Consider the following 27766-nt stretch of genomic DNA (forward strand, 5'->3'; position numbering starts at 1 on the left):
CACCCCCCCCCGCCCATCCCTAATCGATCTCCACACTCTGAACGTGGACACTTTCTAAACCATGCAGGAGAGACACCAGTCACAAATTCCAGCTTTAACAGGGGCCAGTGCTTCCTAAAGCCCATGGAGCCGTCACCCAGGCCCCTCTTGGGCATTGTTTCCTCCGGTTCCACCAGGACACACTGGCTGTGTGGGAACCAGGTTGAGCACACATGGGCAGACAAGAAAGCCTTGACCTGGGCTCAAGCAACTCATATAAATGGGTGATTCAAGTTAAACAGCACATGAAAAAAGGCCTACAGAGCTGTGACCTGATGCTTCAGAAAACAACACGTCAACTGAAGAAAAATCTGAGAGGATTAAGACTATTTCATGGGTGACTGTCTGTCTGACTGAGTGATTTGGCCACTGTATAACTAAGCTGATGGATTTCTGGTGAACTCTTAAAAACGTGTTGTTCAATCAGTTAGACAGACGATATGACTTTAATATGGGAAATATGGTTGAGTTAAGGTTAAATGCTACACTAAGAGGATTGTTTTGCTGTATCAAAACACAGGAGGAATGTCAAGACAGGGTGTACATTCTGTAAACAAATGTGACCACACTAATTAACTGAAAATCAGGGCAAAAGATTTCACATACAGAAAGGATAAAATAGTTCAAATTCCTATAACTTTACTGAAAAATAACAAATAATTAATTTCTGTGGTCATGTAAGTCACACTGAGATTACATCACTCCTCACTACACTTTTTAATGGGGTTTGAAGCTCTGAGTCTCCTTACCACAGTTAACCTCTTCAGAGAAAAGAAAACAGGGACTGTCTGAAGGCTGCCAGTAGATGCCAGGCTGACGTCAACAAGCAATTTGAGATCAAAGTCAACATGGCATCCCTCGCGAGCAAAAACAAAATGAGCCCTCTCTTTGACAACCCCGGGCCTATCTGGAGGAAATGCAAGAGGCTCAGTTTATCAAAGTCACCAATGCTATCAAACATCTATAGGGCTTGTCAAAGAATGAGGAAGTTGGAAAAAAATATGAGGGAAAGATTGCTATAAACAGCAACACCAATAAACAACAATTGTAGTATCAACAGTGGGTGACATGTAGAGGTTATAAAAGGACATGCAGTTTGCAAGGTTATGAGTGAGAGATTGAAGATGAAGTCAGTAAAACATGTGGGGCAGAAGATAATACATGTTTAACAGTCTGGCTACAGTCCTGTGCATTCAGAAATTCTTCATTTCTTTAGCCGACCAAACATTGTTTGACATCCAAACGTAATGAGTTAGTCAACCAATTTACCCCCTCTCTGAAAACAGGCGTAGAAATACATTACTCCCCAAAGGGAAAATCAAAATTCAAAGCAGAACGCCAAATTGATGGCTTGTGGTTTATGTTTTCCATTTCATGACAAAGATTAAAAGTAAATAAAGGGAGTATCAAGTTTATGATCAGCGAATGGGTCAAAAGTTTTGCTTTAATACAAGACTCAGAAGAACTATGTTATGACCTTTCTTCCTGTGTTGGTAATGCGATTGAAAAACGTCAAAACAAAGACGACCCCTGTTAAAGCCAGAAACACCATATGAACTCTGACCCAGCAGTCAAGAGTAGCTGGAAACTATTCATGCGCAAAATGCTTAGAATAGCACATCAAACTCCAAAACTCAGCCCTAGTACTTCAGTTTGCCAAACATATGACCGCTTATCAATTTCATCTGATTGAATTTTGAAGAACATTACAGAAAGATTTGTCTCACGCGGACTGTCACACATCTATATTAATCTAGTGTCAAACCTCATCGTAATTCTTGGCCATGAGTGAAAGCATTATATTAGAGTATATTTGCAGACTTCGGATGAAGTATCCAAGTTCAGGGAGCCAGAGAGATGGAAAGTTATTATCTGCTCAAGGGTTCAGTAAAGAGAGCTTCTCTCTAGCACTGCTTAGTCTGCTGGCATGGCACCTGAATAGACAGCAGCAGTGCCATGAAAAATCAATTAACAATTTTAGCAGCTTACTTCACACTAATTACCTCTTCACATCCTAAAAACCCTGCTGAGTGACAGCAGTTGAGGGCGAGCCTTATGACTATTATGCCTCTTCTTCACACACATTAAGTCCAGTCTCAGCAGAATGATGGCAGGAAAAGGCCTCATAATGTGACTTGCATCCCTAAGCATTCCAAAAAGCCCTTGATGAACTTGAAGATTGAGGTTGCAGAGAGACCCCCTGTGGACGGGAGCTCTCCGAATGACTTATTTACCCATTGATTTTCTGTTCAAAGACCTGTAGAACAATACACTTGTCATCAGAATGAACCATTCCAGTCAGAGTATTGAGCACATTACAGGTTTCATCTAAGTAAATCATGAAGACCAACTTCAGCTAGACATCATATCAGATTATCATGAAATATCTGATATAGATCGGTCCACTCCATGCATTGCCAAAGGCTACATTAAGAGGATAAAATATTGCATTGCCATGTAGGCAAAATGTGTGGGTTAAACATACTGTAGTCTAGTTAAGCTCTATTAAGATAGATAGATAGATAGATAGATAGATAGATAGATAGATAGATAGATAGATAAAAAATAATAGTGTAGGCCTATAAGTAAACGGTAAAATATTAACATTTAAACTCGACCAGTGTCTGTGCCGTGAGAGTGCATCTCACATCATCAGTGCAAAGCGCGCGCCCAATCCCCAGTCTACTTGTCATCTTAAGCGTACCACATTGTATAAATAGTAAGAAGCGGCAACTGTTTCAGAACAGACCGGGTTGGTGAAAAAACGAAGCGGAGGGGGAGGAGAACGAATCCAGTGACACCGTGAAATTGTATTAAACATGCCATTCCTCCCTCAGAGCACTTTCACGCTGTCTAAACTTCGTGCTCACTGGGTGTCTGGTGTTTCGGAAGTTTGAAGCAAGCGAGCAGGCACCTGAAAAGGAAACGCGCTTACATACCATTAAGGAACAGGCATTTCATCAGCGAACATCATCACTCTCCCGAATGATTCTTCTGGCCATCTTCAGCCTGAAGTCTCAGATAAAGTGATGCCTGTTTTTATCTTTGGGAGAAAGGGCATTTGAGAAAGTGCAACGGAACAACAAGCCTTGACGAGGAAAGAGGAGACTATAAACAGACCGGCGTAGGTCCGGATTCTTAAATTTTCCTAAAATGCACTTGTTTGGATTATCTGTCTTGTTCGCGTATTCAACATTCCTATACACAAACCTTGCTATTGACACAAGTCAAGACGATTATGATTATGACCAGGATCAAGGAGATGTCACGGTACGTTTCTTTTTATATTGGCATATATTATAATTCTTGTAGCACAGAAAGTTATACGAAGCTAAAGGGTCTTTAACGTTATCAATTGTGCAATTGAACTAAAACCAGCTGTAGAATAATACTGCATTGTCAGAATACTCAGATGTCAGATGGTTCCAGAAATGTCTCAGTTCAAGACATTGCATATTTTCATCGTGAATTCATTTATCCCGTTTAGATTTGGATCAGAGGCAGGCTATAGGAGAGGATATGTAAAAGATAGCATCAGAATTAGTCATACAAGTAGGTGGACACAGGTGTCACTGGGTCAACAACAGTGTGTGTGTGTGAGAGAGAGAGAGAGAAAAGAGAGAGGGTGAGTGTGTGTGAGGAAGAATGATCGAGTGTGTGTGTGTTCACTGGTGGAGGCACTAGAGTATGAGGGAGGGAGATAAAGAGTAATCTGAAACACGTGGCTATTTGATCATGCAATACACTTAATTGGTGGGATTAACACTGCTACCAGGTCCTTTTAGAAGGCCTGTTGTAACCTCCTGGAAGGTCAGAAGAGATACAAAGCCCCCCCTCCCCCTCACACACACACACACACACACACACACACACACACACACACACACACACACACACACACACAGAGAGAGAGAAAAGAGAGACTCACACACACACATGAAAATTATTTTGAAATCTAGCTAACTTTCAGGTTTAGACAACAATGCCTAGGTAAGCAATGAAACGTTAATGAAATGATCCCACATGCCATAAAGTTTAAAGCGATCCGGCAAACTGTTGATACATTTCCCAATTGTGTACTTTGTCTTCATTACACTCTGTTGAGCCAGTGGTTTAATCATGGACTTGGTCTAAAATTAGACTCACTTTTCATGTTTTCCTAGCTTTCTTAACCCCCCTGGAGTCTGAGTAGAATTCGATAGTAATTAAGATTAATTTGGTTGGAATTCAGGGAGTCAGAGCTAAAAAATGTCAAACAATAATACAACAAAAAATCTCATAAATTCATAATTGCTTCTTTTCAGTCCCTCCGAGACACATTTATCTTATGATCACGATGGGCTCGTGAAGATTTGTGCAGTAATTGGTGCAGGGGCCCAAAACACATGTGGTTGTTAAGGGCTTCCTGTGCAGGACCATTGACTCTCTTCTAGAGGCTGGAGACCAACTCCCATAACTCATCTCATGTCACTCAGCGTCCGTCTCTGGCGCGCATTTCACTTGTCTCGCCTTAAGCGTCACGCTAGCCTTTGTCACTCCTCGCCTCCATTAAATCAAGTCCTCTCTCTTAAAAGATGTGCCGAAACGAAGCATCCTCTTTGAAAAGACCGCAATGAGGACAAGTTGAGCAAGTCCTGAGCACGCCTGGGATTGGATGGAGACAAGGAGAGTAAAAGAATGCCCCCCCTCCTCAATTACAAAGAAAGTAAAGAGAGAGTGTGTATGTGTGTATGAGAGAGAGAAAGAGAGGGAGGGAAAAGAGAAAGAAAGAGAGAGTCCCCATGGAATGATCTGTGTGATCAACAAGGCAGTAAATTGTAGTTAGCTCTCTGAGGTGTACAGTCCGACCTCAGCCCTGCTATGGCAGTCGCAGAGAGACCCCTGTGTGTGGGGTGGGTTCGTGCCTGTCACAGCCGTCTGGCCCAGACCTGAGACTTGTAATTAACACCAAAGTGTTGAGTGCTTTGTGGCTGTTTAGCTTCCAATGGCCTAGTAGGGTTAGGGAGAGAGCATGCCCGACTCCTGTCTGTGGTCGAGGCTCTGTTATCCCCCTATGTTTGCGTTATGGTCGGCGTAGACACGGGCCAGACGCCGTGGTGACGGAGCGTGTCGCCATGGGATGTGCCTCATATCTGTCAGGCACCCTTAAACCACACCAGCTCAATAGAGCGGCGTCCTTATCTGGAGCCGATGCCATGATTGCCCCGAGTATCCTAACTAACTCAGGTCCTGCCTGAACCTCATGGGGCCTATTACTTCAGGTACATTTCCCATCATAGATGAAGCAGGAAGGAATGTTGCCTCTTGGTTAGCTGTTTGTTTTCTGTACTGATTTATCAGACCGAGAGGAGAGGAGGGGGTTGCATGAGTAGGGCTTCTCATCCGGTCCATCCCCCTCTATCTCAACACCACCCAGGTGAAGCCCAAGGAGAACATTCACATGTGGAATGGATTACCTGACATCTGCGTACCTTATCTCTGTCCAATTGAATAGCCCATCCACCTGCAAAAAGCCTTTCATCTGCCTAAGTGTGTGGACTTATCAGACAAGGTCCTATTTCACCACAGCTTGCCTCCCAGACAGGTCGACCAAGAGAGGAATGAGGAGGGGTGAGAGGTGGGGAAGGCTGGGGCTGGGGGTGGGCAATCGAATGAGCTGATGACATAAGCCAGGGGGTGTGCGCTGCTTTGGAGCCTGTGAGAGGTCGACAGTTCAGGCATCCACTGAGGAAAGAAACTGTTGCAACTGTGGTATTTCAAGAGCTATTACGTGAACAAACTGATATGTTACTTGCATTAGGAAACAACTAGAATTGCAAGTGTGTGGGTAGAGTGTAACAGAACATGCCCTTTTCATTTTTTTCACCAGGGCCTTACAGTTAGACAGATTGGGTGGCCCTCATTATGTTCACACTACACAGTTTTTGTGTAGGGCTGTTATTTCAGCAACGCTGGAGATTAGAACATGGTAAAGTTTTAATGCATACATTTAGGGGAAACAACTTACAACAGCATATTGCCCCTAACCCCCCCACTCCTGCACGCTATGTCTCTCCTCTCCCTCATGTGTCTGAATGAATGGTGAGTACCTCAAGCATGTGCGTTGTGTGTGTGGTGTGGTGTGTGTGTGTGTGTGTGTCAGTGTGTGTGTGTTGAGCGTGTTGAGCATGTGTGTGTGTGTGCATGTGTTAGTGAATAATATCTATTCCCTGTCCTTTGAGTGGTCTATGCATTGTGTGTAAACAAGCAGAGGACAGAGGAATGTGCCTCTGACAGTGTCCCAGCAGTGGGCCCGGGACAGCTGCAGAGTCTAGCTTCAGCACCAGGCCTCTCTCTCACACTCTGGCCAGCTCACTGCTCACACTGCCATCAGCAGGTGGTAGCGCACAGCAAAACACAAGCTCTCTCTCTCTCAGACACTCTCTCTCCATCCCTCTATCTCTCTGGCTGACTCTCCCTATCTCTCTCTCCCTCTCTCTCTCCTATCTCCCTGGCTGACTCTTCCTCTCTCTCTGTCTCCCTCTCTCCTATATCTCTGGCTGACACTCCCTCTCTACCTCTCTATCTCTCTCCCTCTCTCTCTCTCTCTCCCTCTCTCTCTCTCTCTCTCTCTCTCCCTATCTCTCTGTCTGTCTGTCTCTCTCAGTAAGTTAATAGGGCCATTAATCCCATGTAGTCCATTTTTTCTCTCAAAAAAAACTCTCCTGTAGGATTTCTCCTGCACTACTTTGTAAATGTCCTAATGCTTCCAGGAACGTGCTATAGTGAACACAGTGAACTCTCATAGTCTATTAGTGGGACTAATGGCTCTTGCTGGATACCTCATCACTGCTAGTTCTGGAAAATTTAGCCCACTTTTTGAGGCCACAGAGTTTCAAAGCTGAAGAAAGTAGCCATGTTTCGCCATATTCTGAAGGTGGCTGTGCAGAGAAAATCGTCGGGTGCATGTCTGTCTGTCTGTTATTCCCTTATTCACGATCAAAGGTTTCCGGGGTAACTAAGCATGCATAACATAGATTTCACTAGGCTTTTGATAAGCTCTTAGACATGTTTATAGTTGTTGCAATGCATGACAGGGGGCATTTGCATTTCAAAGTCTTGTGGGCTTTTGAGTTCTGATGCCATGCATCACATTGGGTCCAATCCTATCAACATAACTTGGCAACACTGCCGCTCTGTAATCTGCTTCTTTCACCACATTCTCTTCATTGTCTTCCTGAAAGAAACAGAATCACATGCTATAGGTTATCTGCAAATAAGTGAACTTTTCATTTTGTATGGAGTAATGCACAAAAATAATGCACAAAAGACCTGCTGAAAAGATGCTTAGCAAACAGTGTACTGTGTACAGAAAGTGCATTATATAGTCTAGGTGTCTGAATGAACATTGCTGCATTTCCACTCTAGCTTCAATCTGACTCTTGACTCAGTCTCAAGTCTTTCCTTGATCTTCCCTCTGCTAAACATAACACACATGGTATGCTGAGGAGATGAGATAATGATAGGGAGAGGGAGAGTGAGAGAAAGAGAGAGAGAATGAATGACACAGAGAGAGAGAGAGAGAGAGAGAGAGAGATCAGTGTTTTCCTTAGTGATGCTGCTGGTTGAGTAGAGATAAGGCCTGAATGATTCATGCCCCATATGCAGATGATTCCATTTGTGGCATCGATCCATTTTGGGGTTTGTTGTTAGCGGGGAATAGTTCAGAGCAGAGGATCTCTGTGGAAGGATCTCAGAGGAAGTCTGATTCTGATTAATCACAGACCGCAGTGTAAAACCCTGTCTCCAACACTTTCGTTAGTCTACAACTGAGAAATTGTATCAATACAGGGATGAACAGCAGAGTGGATAGAACACCCCTAAGTGCCCACACACACACACATGCACACATGCACACACACACACACACACACACACACACACACACACACACACACACACACACACACACACACACACACACACCCTCCTGGAGTGTGCAAAGACACCCTTAGCTGCTGCCCAGAGAGGCTGGTGGGATGGCTGTTTGATTCGGATTTACCATCCTTGCATGTTTTCGCATGGGTCATTCTCAGTCAGCACATTTGGATCTGACATTAACTATTATTAAAATAATGTTTTATGGTAAAGTCCACATGTTCCTTCAAGGCTGTGGAAATGTGTTTTTCTGGTGGTTCTTGTGGTTTCTGGTGGCTATTTTTACAGATGATGGTGGGCCATCATCCTCACGGCTGCTAGACATGTTATGGACCTCTGCTAGAATAGCTGATCGGTGTGTGGTATGTGTGTGTGTGTGTGTGTGTGTGTGTGTGTGTGTGTGTGTGTATGAATAGCGGCTACGTAACACAAAATCCGCTCCATCTACTCTGATGTATGTATGAATACCAACCTGCTCCCTTGATACTTTGTGGGTCCATGTCTGTTTAGGCAATAAAAACATATGGTGAGTTTTAGCATCTGGGAACAAGACACTCACAGGGCAATCTCAATCTTGCAGTAAACAATAAACTCAGCAGCTCCTTCTTATATTATCCTTATATTATCCTTCTTATATTACACTTATATCCTCCGTCTAGAAATTCTGAGGTGAGAATCCTCCTTTGTTGAAAATCAGTGTGTCATCCATGGCAATTTATCATCAAATAGATGCCAAGTATCTCCGCATTCTGTATTTGAAGATGAATGGCCCCAAAGCAGCAATGACAGGATTTCATGTCACACTAGTTTGCTACCTGTTCAGTATGCTGCCAGCAGCTTCAGAGAGGCGTGCAGCGCGAGTCACAGCCCAGTGAGTGTGCTATGCTACGTTAAGATCTGTAGATCCCTGTGGCCCTGTGGAGGTACGCCACTCCGGCCACTTTACAGCTCCAGAGCAACCCTACGCGGAGCCAGAGGCTGCAGCAGGCCTGGTTAATCATGCTGCAAACATGCCCTCTGTGCCTCAGAAAGCCACGGGTACCAGAAACAACAGAGAATCCTGCAAAGAGGTTTGGGGAGGAGGGGAATTAATATTCAAACTGTGCATTAGTGTCTCTGAGAAAAAGAAGAAAAAAAGCTGTCATAAACTCATGACACTAGTCATGAACTGTGTTTTTTTTCTCTGCTTCGTGCTTGTGGAAAGGAGCAGAATGAATCATGAAAGGCTGATTCAGTTTTTTGAAGACCTTGGCAATGACATCCCCAGTCACAATTGTGGAGACTCTTCATTTTTGCAATATACTCGTGTTTACTGGGTAATGGATATAGCAGCCATAACAATGAATGGAAAAGCTATTTCCAGGAGCCTGAGTTTAGGCAGTGAGAGGAGAGGAGAGGAGAGGAGAGGAGGCAAGGAAAGGGAGGAGGTGGAAGTGCCTGTGAAGGATCATGACAGGATGAGCTGTAATGCAATGCTAACATCCACGGGGAGGTCGCTGGAGCCTGCCTCCATGCAAGATGTCTCAATCGTCACCGGACAGGGGTGGACAGTCGCTATCACAGTGTGATGGATGACAGTGACTCCTCTGACGCCAGCACAAAGCGAGCTAGAGAGAAGGAGAGAGTGAAATGAACTGACCCTAGAGAGTTGAGGTGTAGTTCAGGGGCAAAATGCACTGCTCTCTCTCTCTCTCTCTCTCTCTCTCTCTCTCTCTCTCTCTCTTTCTCTCTCTCTCTCTCTTGCTCACACATTTTCTCTCCCTCTCTCACACTTTCTCTCTCACCCCCCATCTCACTGTTGATGGCAGTTCTTTTAAGGTCAGGGTCTTAGGGTCAGCCTGCAGGCTCTCACATTTCAGATCGATGGGAGCCCTGGTGGCACGTTGCCTCCTCTGTCTCCCATGTCTGAGACCCCCCTCCCTCTTCTCCAGTCCCAGACAGACCCCCATGGAGCAGCTGTGTGCCTCCTCCTCCTCACCCAGAGGCCTCACGTCTCAGCCATCGTACTGTAAGACAGTTAAATATGCTGTGGGCTGGTCTGCTGGGACAGATATTTAAAGATGAAAGGGACGCCCGGCGCACATGCTGGGCTGGACGGGTCCCCATATTTGTGCTGAAACAGTGTGGTGCACTCTGCTCGAACCGAGGCTCCCCCCGTCTCCTCCTCATCTCAGCAAGACATTTTCCATCTTGTTCTGCTGACTTGCCTGATGTCTTCAGAACAGGGATCTGAGCACTAAACGACTATGGCTCTCTCATGACAGGCACCTATAGGCTTTCGAGCAGGAAGGTTTCCTTCTGTTAAAAACCACGGCAACCACTCAGACTCCTCTTCCTGGTGCCTTTGAACTAAAGCGGGTATTTCCTACCATCCTCTGAAGAAGCAAAAAAATAATCCCCCTTTTATTTAATGTATCTGCAAAAACGATTGTGAGGCAAAACGGAAAGAACGGATGGAGTAAACAGAGAGATACGTCTGGCTGTGGAAGGGAGGGATAGAGAGGGATTAAGGCGGAGAGGTTTCCAATATGGCATGGTCCGCAGTGGCAGAGGCAGAGTGATTTCCAGCGTGTGGTGGTTTTGACTTCTGTTTCCTCTTTCCTCTGTTTCAGCTGGTCCTCATTCAGTCTCGTTGGTTTTAGAAAACAAAGCTGATTGGTCTTGACTGGCCTTTTTAGCTCAGGACTCCACGTGTCGGGGTTGCAGGTTGCGCTGACATCACTGGAATTCTAGCTTATTTTTATGACTCACAAGGTGACGGCAGTGATGCTTGGCCTGTTTTTGTTTGGTGCTACGCTGTAAGAAAGTGGAAAAATCCACTAGCTTGACCAAGAGCAAGTTATAGTTGAACAGAAACCGCGATTTTGCCATATGACAATCCAATGCAATGTGTCACTGCACATTTCAGTATTATCAGGTTGACATACATACATGACTTATGGCTCAGGGGTACGAAAACGGAATTGGGATTCCCATGGGAGAGGGATGAGGAATCGGTCCATTGCTGTTTAAGAGCATCTGGAATGCCAGTGATGCAGACGATGGTGATGGTTCTGTGCCCTTATCACGACATGTCTCCTTCCTGTGTGTCAGAGGAAGTGAGAACAGCCACCTCAGTCTGAGGTTTACTGGCCCCTGCTGTCACTGGAATGAGCCCATGACGTGGACACCAATGCAAGCCTTGCGTTTTCTCTGTGAGATGTGTTTTCAGCATTTCTCAAATGAGACCATTTGGAATAGTTTGCCCTGTCTTTGTTTCAGAGGAGATCTCCCAGGCAGCATTTGGCGGGTTAGCTTCAACCAATTAGAATCCAGGATGGCCAACACCTTTTTAAAAAAAATGGCATTCCACTTTTGGCCACATTTTCACAATGCTAATTACTGGTAGGTGGAATGCTGCTGGTGGACACAAAGATGTGTTCTTGAGAAAACGCCCCTAAATCTCATGCATCTCAGAAAAAAACATAGATTTTGAAGTGAGACACTGCCTTGTTCACACTGTGCACCTCACCATTTAGAAGTTATAATTTAAAGCAATGCAATGTAATTATTTTATTTTAAGACGTTTCAGTGCTTCACTGAGAATTAAGTCTTTGACTTTGCTGATGTGTGCCTGAAACACCTGGTATTGCACTGTATAACATTGTTGTTTTTTTAGACCAATTGGGTACCCCCATAGTGCTAAATGGTACCCAGTAAATAAAAAAATAGACGGAAAAGGGGAATTCCCACACTGTGTGGCTTTAGATAAATGTTGTTACTTTTTTATCATGCTACTACTTAGTACTTATTTGTAAGTTAAAGCAACATTTTATCTGGGTCTGGGCACTCACCGTTCGCAGTACTCAGTCCGAGGGGCGGGATAATCGGTTGTCTTTCAAATTCCCTCTGCACGCAATAGGACAGCGCTAGTTTTCAAGTAGCAGGGAATTCAAGCCAAACAGTTGCAACTCTGCCATCAATCATTATGTTAAGCCCGCCTAACGACTCTATACACGATTTGATTGGCCTGATAGAAGTTTAATTTTTCGAGCTCACAAGCCAACGGAGAGTTGCTAGACTAGCCCTGGCAGCAAATGTAATTTGCTAGGGTGCGTCTAGATTTCTAGGCTACGCAAGTGTAACAATTTTGTGATAAAAAGTGTTGTGTGGGTTGTGTAGGGAGTGTGGGTGTCTCATGGATTTCACTCACGTAACAGAGAACTCGCTGTTTTAAGTCAAAGTCAGATCAGCCAATCTAGTTCGCCAATTACATTTAACATATTCCAGAGCACTGTAATATATCCTGTCTGTATTTACACCATATGTCTGCTCAGGTCTTTAACTGTGCACCTGGTCGCTTAACATGTTAACATTGGATCTTAATATTTTTCCAACTTGTGGTAGGTGGTAATTCTTGTCTGGTACACTTGCCATGAAGCCCAGGGGCCCACTTGGGCCTGTGGCTGATGAATTCATCCTGAGTGTCACCAGTGATTGAGGAGTGAGCATTTCCTGTGTTACACAGCTGCTGTCATTTCTTTCCTCCCTGAGTCATTGTCCTGTTAGACCATGATAGGTCTTCCAGAGAACATACTTGGACAGATAGGGCATTTATAATGGTTTTTGTATTTCCCGAAATGGTACTCTGTAGCTGTATTTGGTCACTAATGCATCCGGTTTGCTTGATGGTCAGGACCTGGGTTTAATGATATCATAGGCCGCTGTCATGTCATCAGAAAGTCAGCTATGACTCACTCACATCCAGATGTCATGCACCAGTTGTGTATTGGAGAAAAAAACTGTTTATGTCTCTTCAAAATATTTATGAGATGTTTGCATTGTTTCTCTATGTGCTGTGTCTGTCGTGGAGAAACCCTGATGATAATCATTTTTAGTGGGTGATGAGTGTGTTTGACTTTGTCTTTGTCCTCTCAGGTGCAGGTCCTTCAACTTGTTAGGTCTATAGTTGTTTGGAAAAATAAAACAATGCTGTTCATGTTTTCAGGGTTATTCAACCATGGACCATATGGCACCATAATAAGCTCAATTTAATGCCATAAGTTAATCAGTAAAAATAACACATTGTGTTGAAAATACAATGAGATCTGAGACTATGTAATGTCTGATTGCACAAGCCACATACACAGATGTAGAAACCAAGGTACACATGTAAAACAGGCGTCTATGCGTGCACACACACACACACACACACACACACACACACACACACAGAGAGAGAGAGAGAGAGAGAGACACACATACGCACACCAGACACCCCATTGTTTCTGGTGGGAAACCGACTGGTTATCTCAGGAACCACTGTAAACAAAGTCATGGAAGAGGCCCAACACAATAGGCGCATACAGTTTCTCTCCCTCTCTGTATAGTTTGAGTTTCCTGCACGAAATAGAGGGGAGTGCATGTGGGAAGCAATGCCCGCTTCCTACAACGATCGGATTCCTCCCCTTAATGTGAGTCTTTGTTGAGAACAGTTTTCTTGGAAGCCAGAGATTTCCATGTCAATCCCACACAACACCCCAAATAAATACAGCACTATGCTTGGGAACATTTTTCCCCCAGAAAGTGATTGGTTCAATAGTTTAAGGCACTCTGTACTGTGCCATGCCATAAAAGGCAGGATTCGTCTCAGGGCATCAACATGAAGTGAGGGTGATAGTGGAGTTGACGTTCAGAAAGAAGCTAAGCTGGTCACAGCAAGCACATCTATATTTGAGACCCCCGTCCCCAGTCTTTTGGGAAACATGTGTCTGTGCAGTGACATGTAGCATTTGGTTGATGTGACTGGCATGGGATTGGTTTTCGCGCCAGATGAAAGAATCTGCTGAGGTGAAAACCAGCCTGACCTTCTCAAAGTATGTGATTGCCGTTGTGTTTAGCAGAGTGCCAGATCGCTGTTCTCATTCCTCTCTGGGGATTGTCTGTTGGTGAACGACGGATTACTACTAATTCACTGTTCTATGTATTTCCTCTTGAGACCCACAGTGAAGCACTCTATATGTTTTTACCCCTGGCCTGATGGCATATTTAATACTTTTCATAAAAAGAAGATTTTTACTCCTTAATGTTTTTTTTCTTTAAATCTGTGTGGGTTTTAGAATTTAGTTTTACATTTTCTACGATCTGACTCTTAAGCTTTTTGACCTCTGTTTTCCATTTACTAACTCTTGATGTATGACAAGCAGTAAGTTACACAAAAATCATCCTTCGTGCTGCATGCAGGGCAAGTGTCTCTTTGCAATGTGTGCCATTTGCAGCTCACATTGAAGAGTACGGTCGATGTGGTGACAGTAAGAAAAATGCAATTGCCTGTCGTTTGCTGGTTAAACAACCTAACAAGGGACATTTTCAGTGACTCTTATTCTTGTGGTTTGTCTCACTCCCATTGTTCAGTGATGTTCAGTGGGCCAAGCACTGTTTTGTCATTGGAGTGGGCAATCGAAGTGAAAGGAGTCAGCCCAGAGGTCGTGTTTGAAGATCACTGCACTAGACCATTCACAGGGGTCACATGTAATTGCAGTGATTTACGGCCTCGGAGAAACCTGACACTACTCTTTAACCACGGTGTCAAGGACTATGTCACAGTCTCACAGACAATAAATATACATGGTTAGCTGTGCTGAAGTTGGATATTGAGAGTCAATGCTGAATATGTTGAATTGGATACTCTTTAGCACATGATTCATAAAATAATACAATAACTCCTTCTTCTTTGAACAAAGCGTAGATGTGATCACTGTACTTCATCAATGTTTACTCATACTTTACAAGCACATTTATTAAAAAAAATAAAAAAGTGGACATGGTACTACTTCTTTATTATTGTATCACTGTTTACTGCAAGAGAGAGGTGTCTTGCGCGCGGCTAAAGAGGAATACTGTCAGATAGCCTTTTAGGTCAGTTGGTTCAAGTGTGGATTGACTTTTTGTGCTGCCTTGGCTCGAAATGAAAATAAGGTTCAAGCACTGCAGCTCCTAGTATTCCTCATAAACAAAGACTCAACCATGTGTAACTTCTCAGAGGAGCTGGCTTTTGATGTTGCTGTAAGCAACAGATTGCCGGTTCCAGACTCCTACACAAAGCCAAGGGCTTTATCAATGTATGTTCATTTAGTGTTTGTGTCTTTAGGCCATGGTTTGAACAAGCATTTCCAAACAATTCTGATATATCATGAATAAACACAGTGGTCCAAGCAGCAGGAGATTAGCCCATAGGGGTGGTAATAGTAGTGTATTCATCTCTCTGTGGTCTTCACCGGTCAAGAATAATAAAAAGTGATGAACCGCTCTGATAAAGATTGTTTCACCAAGACCTCTCTGGGAGGTATGTTATAATTTCTCTCTCCTTTTCTACATCTTTCTAACCTCCTTGTGGATTTTTCGACACCTAAGAGACAAATTAGGAGAGGAGCCCTTTTTATCGTAGGGGGGGGATCAGTCACAGAGGTAACTGGGCATGCTTCCTGGAATGTTCCACAGCAGTATCGCCTTCCACCGCTGACTCCTGGCTGATCGCACTCAGCACTCGTGTTTTCACACTTTATTTATTCCTATCCCCAAGAGATGCTGTGTGTGTGTGTGTGTGTGTGTGTGTGTGTGTGTGTGTGTTTGTGTGCATGTATCCTCAAGAGATGTTATGTGTGCGTGTTTGTGTGTGTGTGTGCGTGTGCGTGTGTATCCATCCCCAAGAGATTGTGTGTGTGTGTGTGTGTGTGTGTGTGTGTGTGTGTGTGTGTGTGTGTGTGTGTGTGTGTGTGTGTAAATGTTTGTGAATGTGTGTGAGTGAGCGGTTGAGTGAGAGTTCATGCATTAGCAATGCTTCAGACAGTTCTCCATGTTAGCTCCCTGGCTGGGACCCATGACCTCCTCCTTGGCTCTCTGAGTAAAGCAGAACTGTCTGAGCGAGTGAGAGAGAGAGGGGGGTGGGGGGTCGTCCAGCACAGAGTATTTGGCTACAGTCTCTGCCGCACTCTGTTCTGTACTCATCAGGGATTAGACAATGGCACCAGCATGGAATGAACATTATGGCTGTTTAGGTGTAAACACATCACAGACGCATCGTGATGTGGGTGGAAGGTGGTCGAACCTAATGACTCTGGAGGAGTACCGTAGTTTGAGTTCCTAGAAACCGGTTTTGTTGACTACACTGATTCCTACTCCCCTTTTCCACTACTCACCCTTACGAAAATTAACCATGGTTTTACTATGACAAAGTAACCATGATAATCATGGTTCATCACTATAGTTTGACCATGTTTTTTTATTTTCATGGGTAACCATGATAATCACCTAAACTGTGTCCTCCTCCTAACTGGGCCTGCTGTGTGTGTCTGTGTGTGTGTGTCTGTATGTGTGTGTGTCTGAGTGTAGATGTCTGTGTGCGAGAATGTTGTCTTTCTGCACCTGCTATTCCCACACAAAGTTACAAAATTGTCACCTTACAAGGGTTAAACCCTAACATTACCATGATCATTAACCATGGTTTTCCTTAGAAGATATAATCCATGTTTTTCTTTAGAAGGTATAAACCATGGTTTTACCTAAACCGATTTCATTGACTGTTAAAAAAACGGTTACCATGTTAAAATCATAATAGTACCACAGTCACCATGAAGTGCGATAAGGGGACCATGGTGGTACCAAGGCTACTACGAAGAACTGTGCATAAACCATAGTAGTACTATGGTTAGGAGCATGGTGATCATCAGCACGGTACATAGTTACTGCATTAAAACCATAGGAAACCATTGTGAATTTTCGTAAGGTAGTTACTCTTTTTCACATTACTTTATTATGTAAATGCTCTGGCAATTTATAATTGGCAGGTATAAGAGCCAAGTTGCTGACAGGAAAATGTATAACCTTTCTTCATGTCTTTAACACAACTCAGCACTACACTATGTATTAATTTAAACACACATATTATGACAGACGAGATCATGTCTATGAAATACATCTGTCACACCAAATACTCTCTGGCACAAAGTACATCTCTCTAAAATTGATATGCCTTGTGTGCTGCTTTGTTTCATGTTTAAAGTCCATCCTTCAAAGTAGCCTGGTTAGGTCAGTTCAGGTTCCCCCTAATGAAACCCTAGGTGATGGTTTATTACCTAATGACAGCCTGTGTGGCTGGTTGTAAGTATGCCAAACTGGGTTGGGGGGGGGGGGGTTAGGGTTTGGGTGGAGGGCTCCATAAGACATTTGGCATTAGTAAGCATAGAGCCCTCATCTAGGCTGGGTACCTGGCTGTTCGCTGATGTCTCACAAGCTGTTTCCTGTCTCCGCAGGACTACCCAGAGCCTGACATGGAGGAGAGGTTACGGTCTGTGTCCAGCGTGGATGAGCTCATGCGGATTGTTTATCCGAGCTACTGGAGCATGCTCAAGTGCCGCTCCAAACGCGGCGCTGCTCGCTACCCACTCAAGGACCACGTCTCCGCGGAGACACGCTCGGAAGAGCCACTCACGTTTGCGGCAGCTTACTTCAACTTTGACATTCTCAAAAGTGAGTAACCATCCATCTTTGTTTGCCTACTGCCTCATTTGTCACATTAAGGATGAGGCTAGTTTAATGTTTAGAGGAGACCCTGGCCCCTTGTTGTAATTTGTTGCCTTAATGTGGATACATGAGATGGACATGTATTTGGACAAAATCTTCAAGTCGTATCCAAAAAGACTTAGATAGTTTAAATTCATGTCAGCACGTTAAACAAAATGATGTATCACAATATTTATCCAAACTGCTGAAAATATGTCTAAGACTCAGGGAAAAATGTGCAAGTCAGGACATTTGCTGTTTAAATATAGTGTTTGCCCTTTGATTCTTGCCATTTTAATGCATCTTCTATCTTCCTGTCTGATTTCTCAACATGCGCCCATACAGGTATTGAGACAGAGTGGAGAAAGACCCTGTGCATGCCACGCGAAGTTTGTTTAGATGTGGGGAAAGAGTTTGGGGCGGCTACAAACACCTTCTATAAACCCCCCTGCGTGTCTGTCTACAGATGTGGTGGCTGCTGCAACAGTGAGGAGCACCAGTGCATGAACATCAGCACCTCCTACATCAGCAAGACAGTGAGTCTCACACTGGACCACACGCACCACACACACACACACACACACACACACACACACACACACACACACACACACACACACACACACACACACACACACCAGACACGCCATTTACCAAAATACACACTCACACCATACACCCCATACACACACACACACACACTCATGCATGAACACACATATGTGTGTTGTATGTGTGTGTGTGTGTGTGTGTTATTTCATGTGTGTAGGTGTGTGTGTGTGTGTGTGTGTGTGTGTGTGTGTGTGTGTGTGTGTGTGTGTGTGTGTGTTTTATCTTCATATATGGAATGAACACAAAGACAGATCTCATGCACCATATGCCATCTATGAGTAGATATATGTGGCCCTGTGTTGATTTCCCTGCCGTATTGATTGCCGTGGTAGTCTTCACAGCAGGCCAGTCAAGCCTTGCATGTGTGTTTATCGAAGGAGTTCACCCAGAGTTCTATTGATTTACAGGGTCGTGCACACACTCGGTGGCGGGCCTGTGTGGCGAGGTCAAATATCTGAGTTATTGCCCACCAGGCATCTCCTAATTGGCGTCCCTCTTTTGGGTGGGCTGACCCCAGGAGGCCATCATGCCCCGGTGCTCTCTGGATGATTTAGAGCACGGCACCCCTCCCTCCAGTGCAGGGTCCCCACAGGAAGTGCTCCCCTGGCCAAGGTCTTGCCATTGACATTGTTGGTTTTTGTCTAAGCCAGGGCCGGATTTACCGAAATCTCCTGCCCGTGCAAAGGTTGCCTTGCGTGTGTGAGCAGCAGAACAATAGGGAAATGTGGTGCTGGTTTTGCATATAGAAGTCCCATGTCTAACATTCCTAAATAATTCAATAAAAAATATTGCCCAACTCAACTCACTAGAATTCTGTGTCAGCCTGTGTTGTTTTACTGTAAAATGTACTTTTTCTAAGGGGCATAGCAGACCAAAAGCTCTGTTTTCTATTTACTTGAGCCATAAAATAAATATACATCATAAAGTAAACACACAGAAAGCACAGATGCCCTGTGAGATATCACTCATACACTCCAGCGAAAAGTTTCTGCTCAATACTTCATTTGCATTGATAAAACATATGGACTACATCAGTTCTATTTTTCAAAATGGCCCTTTTTTAGTGGATGAGGTCACTAGTATTGTGAGACCAGTTTCCAAGGACAAAAGCACAAACCCATTCTCTAAGCCCAACAGGATAAGATCTCTCCTGATACAATAGATGCCAGTGTCTGCAGCTTTAGCCCAGAAGACTCTGACAGGCATGAAGTTAATCTTCTTTTTGGTCACTTGGTTCCCCCCATTTCTCTCACAAATACACACACACACACACACACACACACACACACACACACACACACACACACACACACACACACACACACACACACACACACACACAGGCACACACATGACTGCGATTGTTCAACATCCTCAAATGTGTGTGATAAAACATCATTTGTCCCGCACCTTTCTGAATTTTGGGTTGTATTCCTGTGCTCTGCTGATCTCAGCAGTCACCTATATTGTAACTTAACTCATATGTGCCGGCCCATAAATCACGTTACCTGTCCAAGCCTTTCCCCCCTGTTTTTGGAGTGTGTTAGAGCAGCCTCAGATCTGCTGTACTAGTCCAGTTTTATGAGCCTCCTGAGTCCAGTCTCAGCAGGGGGATGAAGGCCCAGCAGTAAATGTCCCCATAAGGTTCATTTTTACAGCACTGTCCACAGCCCCTTCAACACACTCAACTTACAGGGTGAATCTGAGAGGGCATGGCCCATTAGGACAAAAGCACTGAAACAACGCATGCTCCTTACAAGTCAAAACAAACACAAATTAACACATAAACAGCACCACAGGGTGGCTCAGTGACCTCCTCCAGGCCAGTGTGAAATATGTAACCTATTGTACACCATTGTACAATTCAGATTTCTTGTCATGTACCCAGACACCTCCCTACACAGGTCTTTGATGGCGTGAGTTTTCTGTTTGCTTTTCTATTGTTCTTGATTAGCCGTAGGTGTAAACTAGCGGTCAGCTGATGGCGGCTACTGTGCTGTCCGGCGGTAGCGAGCCGGTCTGATGGAAGCCATGTCTTTTCATGTGTGCAGCGGCGGTGAACAAGAGGGTGTTGCCTGTAGATGGATGTGTGATTAGCCTTTTGTGACGCACCTTGTGCGTAAATGTTGCCTGTTGGCAGAGAGGAAGATAGAGAGAAAGAGAGGGAGAGAGAGTCTGAGAGGGAAAGACAGAGAGTGTGTGTGAGAGAGAGAGAGGCAGTGAGAGAGAACGAGAGAGAGAGAGAAATGGCCAGGAAAACTCCACCACTTCCCCTCCCCCGCCCAAAGGGAAGAATGGATTCTGGATGTGGAATTGTGGAATTAGAATGCCAGATCTTTCTCTTTAAGAGTCCTCGGATTCTTAACCTTGGACACGCGTGCATGCACACTCAAACACACGCCAAGTCACCAGTGTATGCCTCGATCCACACACACACAAATGCATGCGCATGCACACACACACACACACACACACACACACACACACACACACACACACACACACACACACACAGAGACAAATTCCCAATGAGATGAAGGAGTTCTGACTTTGGGAATTGGAGTGAGATGGCGTGTGCCAGGGTGTTTGGGGCTAAATATTAAATCCAAACCTAAAAGGGACTGCAAAGCTGTGCAAGCTCTGAGGCCGTGCTGGCGTGGGACAGGAGTCGCCCGGACAGGGTGGCACAGACAGATGGCATAAACACACCCGGGGACTGGGACATCAAGCCACTGATAGAGGAATTCTGCTGTAATATTAGAGAAGCGCAAGACAAGATGTTCCATTGCTAGTCCAAGTGGTTAGAGGGCCTTTCAAAGCGGTCAGATTTCCCATTCCAAATGGCGTAATGACACTGACGATTATAAAAGGCACAGTTTTAAATTGCAAAAAGGTTTTACAGGGTTTTTTTGCCGATTGCTTAAACACTAAAATCAAGTATTCCACAGCAAAATCAACCCCATTGAAAAAAAACACTACACACATTAATTTGCAAAACACTAAAAACATCTCTCTACTTTAGACACAAATCTGTGTAGATGTATCGAGTATATTTTATAATGTGGAGAGAAAGACTGATCAGGTCTGATCTTGTGTGTTGTGTTTGGTCAGTATGCATTCATGTACTCCTGCAATCCTACTTGAACAATATTTCATATTTCTGAAAACGTACATTTGCACATTATACCCAAAGAAAACATGTTTTGTGAAATATGTTTTTGCATTGAGTACATTAGTGTGTAACTTAATCAGTTACTCAGATCAGTGATGGATGTTTGTGATATGACCACAAAATAGATTTTTTTAATATAAATAACTATAGTTTTGACTGGTGTTTCATTTTGCAAAAGACCTGAGGGACTCTGCTCTTTGTGTGTGGTGTTCTGTTGATTGTCTGTAGTGTTTCTGAACAACGGGCCCTGTTTTCAGATTTGTGCTTAAGCAATTGAACAAAAAATCAAGGCAGATATTTTGTGTCAGTAAGAAAACAATATTTTTAATGAAGACTCTCTGCCTCAGTGGATATTGTTGAACAGCACATTTCTCCCCACAAGTACATGCCTGTGTCTGCTCCTGTCTTTAACAAGTGACTGGATGTTTTCGTAATAAATCTGCACTGCCGAAAGCACAATCAATCAGTATAAATCCTCTCCACTGGCGTCATGTGTTTTTTTAGCAAATAAAAACACTTATCTGTGATGAAGTAAAAGTTATGATTACTATTTTATGGACACCACCCCCCTGCGGACCAAGTGGAGCCAACTCCATCCCGGCAGAGCGAAGCCGTGTAGAGGTTAAGATAACCTGTCAGGGAGGGGCTAATGAAGGCAGATGAGGCACTCCCTCTAGCCAGCGTGGACCTTTCATCAGCACAGCCCACAGCACACAGAGTGACCCTCCACTGGCAGAGAGCGGCCACTTCTCTTCCAAAACTGACCTGCGTTCCCCCTTTCAAAGCTAGTTTGATGTCCGAAGGGCTTGACGATGTTGAAAAATAAAAACAAGATCAGTGCCGTTGCTCTATCGCTCTGTTGGTGTGCGTGTAAAAAACAAAAGGCCGATGTTAGTGTACTGGCTGCTGCTGTTGTTTTTCCCCCCTCAGCACACAGGCCTGCTAGGAGCTGTGGCTAAGTGTTTGTATACACTGTGGTTTTATGAGCGGGGCCTGTGAGTTTGCAGTTTCACAACATGGAGCACTTAGACCCTCTTATCGCGTGGCTTTTGGATCGAGTCTGCAGCCCACAAGTCGGCCTTATTAGCATGCTGTGGTGGCGCAAGGGAAAGCCATGAAGTCTGCGAAACCTTTTTTGGTTGGTTTGCTTAATAAAGAAAAGAAAGGGGATTTTCTGCAATTATTGTAATCATTCGAGAATTGTTTTCTGTCTGTAATCTTCTGTCTCTCTTTCTTTCTCTCTCTCTCTATCTCTCTCTACCTCCACCTCTACCTCTCTCCCAGCTGTTTGAAATCACAGTGCCGATAAAACAAGGTACTAAGCCAGTGACCATCAGCTTTGCCAATCACACAATGTGCCGGTGCCTCTCAAAGCTGGACGTTTACAGACAAGCGCATTCCATCATACGACGGGCTCTACCAGAGTAAGTGTGCTTTTTTTTATTCTGACTACTGCTATTCACTGCCGCTGAGTTTTAAGACACTCTACCTCTTGGACTAGTTCCCTTAATCACCCCTGCCCTGCCATCACCCCACTACAAGGACACAGAGGGGTTTTTTTCCAGCTTGTGGAAAAAAGGGAAAGTTCTCTTTACTGTCAGAAGTGGGCAGAGCCCAACAAAAATGACAGAGCACGCAGACCATTCAGCGAGACATGCCACCCACACATCATGCGGGGGGTCAGCTCACACTGCCAAACCAAAGTGGTGCTCCATTGCGACACCTTCAAACCAAACAAATCTACCGTTTTCTCTCCAAGATCCCCCCTCCTCCTTAGTTTTCCAGTGACGCCTGGATGCTAGTATCCTCCCAATCCCAGCACTGCGTGTGAGTCTTGGACACGGTGACCCTAATGGCAGTAATACAGTAGCGCTGCTCTGTGCTCACAGGGATATGGGGTTTCGTCTTGGCCAATTTAAAGCTGACAACTTTTTTTTTTCCTGTCCTGCGAGAGGGCTTCCTGGTCGTGTGTTACTATGAGATGCTGTACAGCAGGAATTCCCAGTGAGGGACTGTGGGGCGGTGTTGATGAACTTACCATCCTGCGCTCAGCAGAGCCTGATGAACTGGCTTCAGTCATTAGTGGTGCTAAGGGACACCATAGGAGCATTGTGCATTGTGTTCATTTGTTTATAGTCACACGGTGATGGTGGGCAATTTCACACACACCCCTCCTCCCTCTCTCACTCTCTTTCTCTCTTTCTCTCTCCCACCCTCCCCCCTCTCTCTCCCGCTCTCTCTCTCTCTCATACACACACACACACACATACACACACACACCCATCTCTTAAGAATTGTACACTGAATCACCAGTGCCAAAGAGGAAGGAACAGCCCAGAAGCATAATCCTTTTCCTTTCTCTTTGTGGAACTGTTTTTGTGCAACTAGTAGCCTTTCCTTGCCCTGCTCTCACTGTCTCTTGGTCCCTCTATGTCTAACCAACGGAGACACATGTACACACACATAGACACACACACAGACACACACACACACACACACACACACACACACACACACACACACACACACACACACAGCTCTTGCATATTTGGCCCACGCTGCTGCTTTGTGTAGCCTGCCCATAAATTAAGCTGCTTACAGTAGTTCATGAAGTCTGTGTGTGAGTGTTTACTGTTTCCGCAACCAGAACTAGAGTGGCAGAAACATCACTTCAGGCAGGCCCCCTCGAATCTAAGCACAGCGGAGTTCACCCCAAACAGCTGCGGCAAACATGTATGCGGCGGAGCAGCCGCTCCTGTCAGCAGTGCAGCCCCGGAGCGAGCCCTTAGCTAAACAGGCTCAGGAGCGCCACGCAATAAACAGTTACCAAAACGATGATGAGGTCATGGAAGAGCGATGCACAGGCATTTCCAGAGAGAGTCTGTGTCCCTGTGTATGTGTGATGTGTGTGTGTGTGTGTGTGTGTGTGTGTGTGTGTGTGCATGTGTGTGCGAGAGAGAGAGAGAGAGAGAGAGAGAGAGAGAGAGAGAGAGAGAGAGAGAGGCAGAGTGTTCCATGGGGTTCAGAGGTGTCGGCTTTGATGTGCAATCTACACTGAAGCACTGGAGAAGTGTTTTTAGTGAAGAGAGATGAGCTTCGTGAAAACAATATGCAGTCCAGTTCAGTCCTGCCCAGAGCACATATCTGCTGCATGGCGTGCTTTTGACTTAGATGGAGCCTGACTGTGTTATGAAATGTCAGTCTGTTTCCTATCAGTGAGGCTACTTTTACATCCACCCAGCTCTACTCTGCATCTCATGTGCCTGGTTTTGTGGCGGCATGCTTTGAGTAAATGTTTACTGACGCTTGTAAGGGATTAGCCATTTTGTGTCCATTCGTGACAAGCGCAAGCTTTACTGGACGTGACTCACCTTGTAAATATCATGAAAAGTTGTCATCAGAAGAAGAAAAAAGCGAAAAAAAGAAGGAGAAAACGGAAACTTTGATGCGTAGTGCTCTTTGTGTCACAAACAAAAAAACCCTCCCCTGCAGTGGCGAGGACTGCAGTGTGAGCGGAGGCCAGTCAGCAGAACGATTGATCCCAGATGGGCTCTGTTGAGTGCCGGCCAGGTGATTACCGCATCGCTCAGAGATCCACATCACGTCACACAGCCAATGCAGAGTCTGCTATCTGACTGGCTTTACTATCTGCGTGTCGGAGGGGTGGAGGATGGGACTTACAGTGGAGGTGTTTACTCCCCGTTTTGTCTCATGGGCTATTTCCCCCCTAGTTTCTTTTTTTTTTGTATGACTTTGTGGGGCATGCCAATTGTGTCCGGGTTTTTTTTTCTCATAACACTTGGCCCCGCCTTCCAAGATTTACACTCACATGCACATTTGCATGCACAAGAGTTTTTGTCTCATTTTTCGGTTTGTCTTTGACACTTGAGTACAAGTTTCTGTTATGTGAGTGGATGACTTTAGCACCAGTGGGAGTAAGACTTAGATGAGTTGGATCCTCCATGAGTCGTATTCATCGCCGGTCCCCATTTCAGGCTAGAGAGCTGCGTCAGGGTGAGGGGGAAACAGGGGTCTGCTTGATATTTATTTCATATTTCAGCATCGTATGTTCCCCATCCCCCAAAACTGTCTCCCGTCATAGTGATTTGCAATAACAGAAGTGAGGGCGTCTCGGCATCATCTCTCGGCGAGTGCTCGCGTAGCCAGTCCTCACTTAAGACGAAGCAGATGTGTTCCTGCTCAGAACAACACAGTGAAAACAGCCCCCTTTTTAAATTGTGTTTTTCTTTGGTCGACACTCGAACTGGCTTAGCTCCTCTCGTGTTCCTTCTTCTGCGCGTCGTCGTGGAGAGAGAGTCTCAGGAATGGCTCCTTTGGACTTTTGTTTTGTTTCTTTAAAACGCCACCTACACCAATTTACACCAGATCGATCGCCTGGATGGCTTACAGGACTCTTACAGACCTTACGTGCCTTAATAGAACTTCACTTGTTTTGATTGTGCTGCTGTATGTTCATCGCTTGCAGTGTAACTTAGGCCATTTGGACAAAGGTCTTGATAGTTTTTTTTTTCAGCCCAAATAAATCAGACTGTTTCTCAATGGGACAGTGACACTCAATGAGGCTGAAGGGCATGCTTGTACCACTACAGGGGAACAGGATGCACACAACCCCTTGATGTAATCACCCAGTGCCTTGTATGAGTTTGAACATGTCTTCTTTTATACATTATACTGTTAAATACTTAAATAGTTAGTATTTATCTGCATGTAACTCATTGACGTTGACAACCTTTTTCAGCAATGCCATTATTGCAATTAAACCCATTGACTGGAGGTCACTGATAAATTCATCCTTCAACAAAAGAAAAGAAAGAAGCAGAAAGAAGCAGACATGTCACCACTGTGTAGGCCAGCCGACCAATCAGTCCTGTGGAAAACTCTGCCCTCATATAAACTGTACCATTTGATTACGACATAGAAAGGCCTGCCAGGCCCTCACCAGGGTGGTCCACATCTATGCCGATTGGTCAGATGCCAATGAAATTCTACACAAACTCTTTCTCTCTCTCTTTCTCTCTCTCTCTCTCTCTCTCTCCACCACCCACACAAAGCACCAAATACACCCACACACCCACACAGAGACACACACAGACATACACAGACACACACAGACATACACACACACACACACACACACACACACACACACACACACACACTGTATTGCCATTAACGTATGCACATATGCATGCTCACGAGCAAACTCATACATAAATGTTTTCACCTTCATTTTGCCCCAACTCTGTCCAAGTCCAAAATGATAATGCAGGTCTAATGGGCCACTTGCTTTATCTCCTCCAGACTAAGGGTATGTCTTTGAACCAGTGCCTTTGGGCAGCCAGGGTCATACTCTGGGAATGGGGAGCTGGTAATAATTAGAAGGAGCTGGCTGGGACGTTGACACCCTCTGTTCTTTGGAAATCACTGTAGTCTCACACCGAATAAAATCGAGCCTCCCTCCTGAGGATAAATAGCGAGTCATTATCCTGGTTGTGCATGCCATCTGTTACCTAAGATGGCGATTGGCCCGCACGGCGGCTACACACTCTTGGTCGAGGGTGTTTAACCCGGGAGAGAAAGGGCTTCATGTGTGCAGTCGCATGAACCATGGTGCCCCGGTTCCTACTGCCAGGAGACACATTTGAATCAGGAACCATAGTTTAATAGATAGATAGATAGATAGATAGATAGATAGATAGATAGATAGATAGATACTTTATTGATCCCCAAGGGGAAATTCAAGAATGTAATTGGCCTGAGTGAGATCACATGGTATGTAGTTACTTAGTTAGTACAAGTGGATGGAAGTATTCTCAAAGCTCCCCACCCCTGGCAAATTTGGAATGAAGTTGTATTTCCTTTTTGAGTCAGAATGCAAATTAAGGTCATGCTCTGCTCCTAACAAAATGCAACCTTCCAAACGACACAACCGGGAAAAGAAAGATAAGGATCAAAAGGAGTGTTGTTCCTCCTAACCTAAACCCAAACAGTTGAGTTTGTTATATATCACTGAGGCATCTGATTGATCTGCTGGTTATAGGCCACAGTCTGCCAAATCCAGTTTAGAGTCACAAATTCATTCAAAGTTTGTGTTCTGTCTGCACCTCTGACTCATAAATCAAAGCACAGGGTGCTCCTGAAATCCACCATGCCCATCATTTCCCATTCGGACACCTTGTCTGTCTGACCGGACACGTCTGTTTCAGGTTAGGGGAGGTGCAGCTTCACATGTTCCTCATCAGGTAACTTGTCTTCCTCAAATCAGGGAGCATGTCAGAAGGGGGGTTTCTCCCATTGTTTTTGACAATTTTTTTTCCCCCTGCCAAGCAGGAATGCGTTGTCTATTGGAGCCACTGAAAATGTATGGTAATTGAAAACACATTGACAATCCCTCACATGTGTAGCTTGCCACTGAACCATTGTGGGACAACTTTGGCAATTTGCTTTATTTCATGGTGCCAATAG

The 27766-nt window shown here is 44.7% G+C and overlaps 1 protein-coding gene across 1 annotated transcript in view; it reads left to right on the plus strand.

Annotated features, from left to right (window-relative positions):
* Positions 1-2804: 2804 nt before the first annotated feature.
* The window catches only part of vegfc (vascular endothelial growth factor c), a 35892-nt gene continuing 10930 nt past the window's right edge, over positions 2805-27766 (plus strand). Inside the window, exons 1-4 of the mRNA XM_048252304.1 lie at positions 2805-3309; positions 17247-17463; positions 17842-18032; positions 22565-22704. Coding sequence (XP_048108261.1) covers positions 3193-3309; positions 17247-17463; positions 17842-18032; positions 22565-22704 — 665 coding nt within the window. The 5' untranslated portion in view covers positions 2805-3192. The remainder of the gene's footprint in view (positions 3310-17246; positions 17464-17841; positions 18033-22564; positions 22705-27766) is intronic.

The sequence above is a fragment of the Alosa alosa genome, chromosome 1 (genome assembly GCF_017589495.1).
Source record: "Alosa alosa isolate M-15738 ecotype Scorff River chromosome 1, AALO_Geno_1.1, whole genome shotgun sequence".
NCBI classification, from domain to species: Eukaryota; Metazoa; Chordata; class Actinopteri; order Clupeiformes; family Clupeidae; genus Alosa; species Alosa alosa.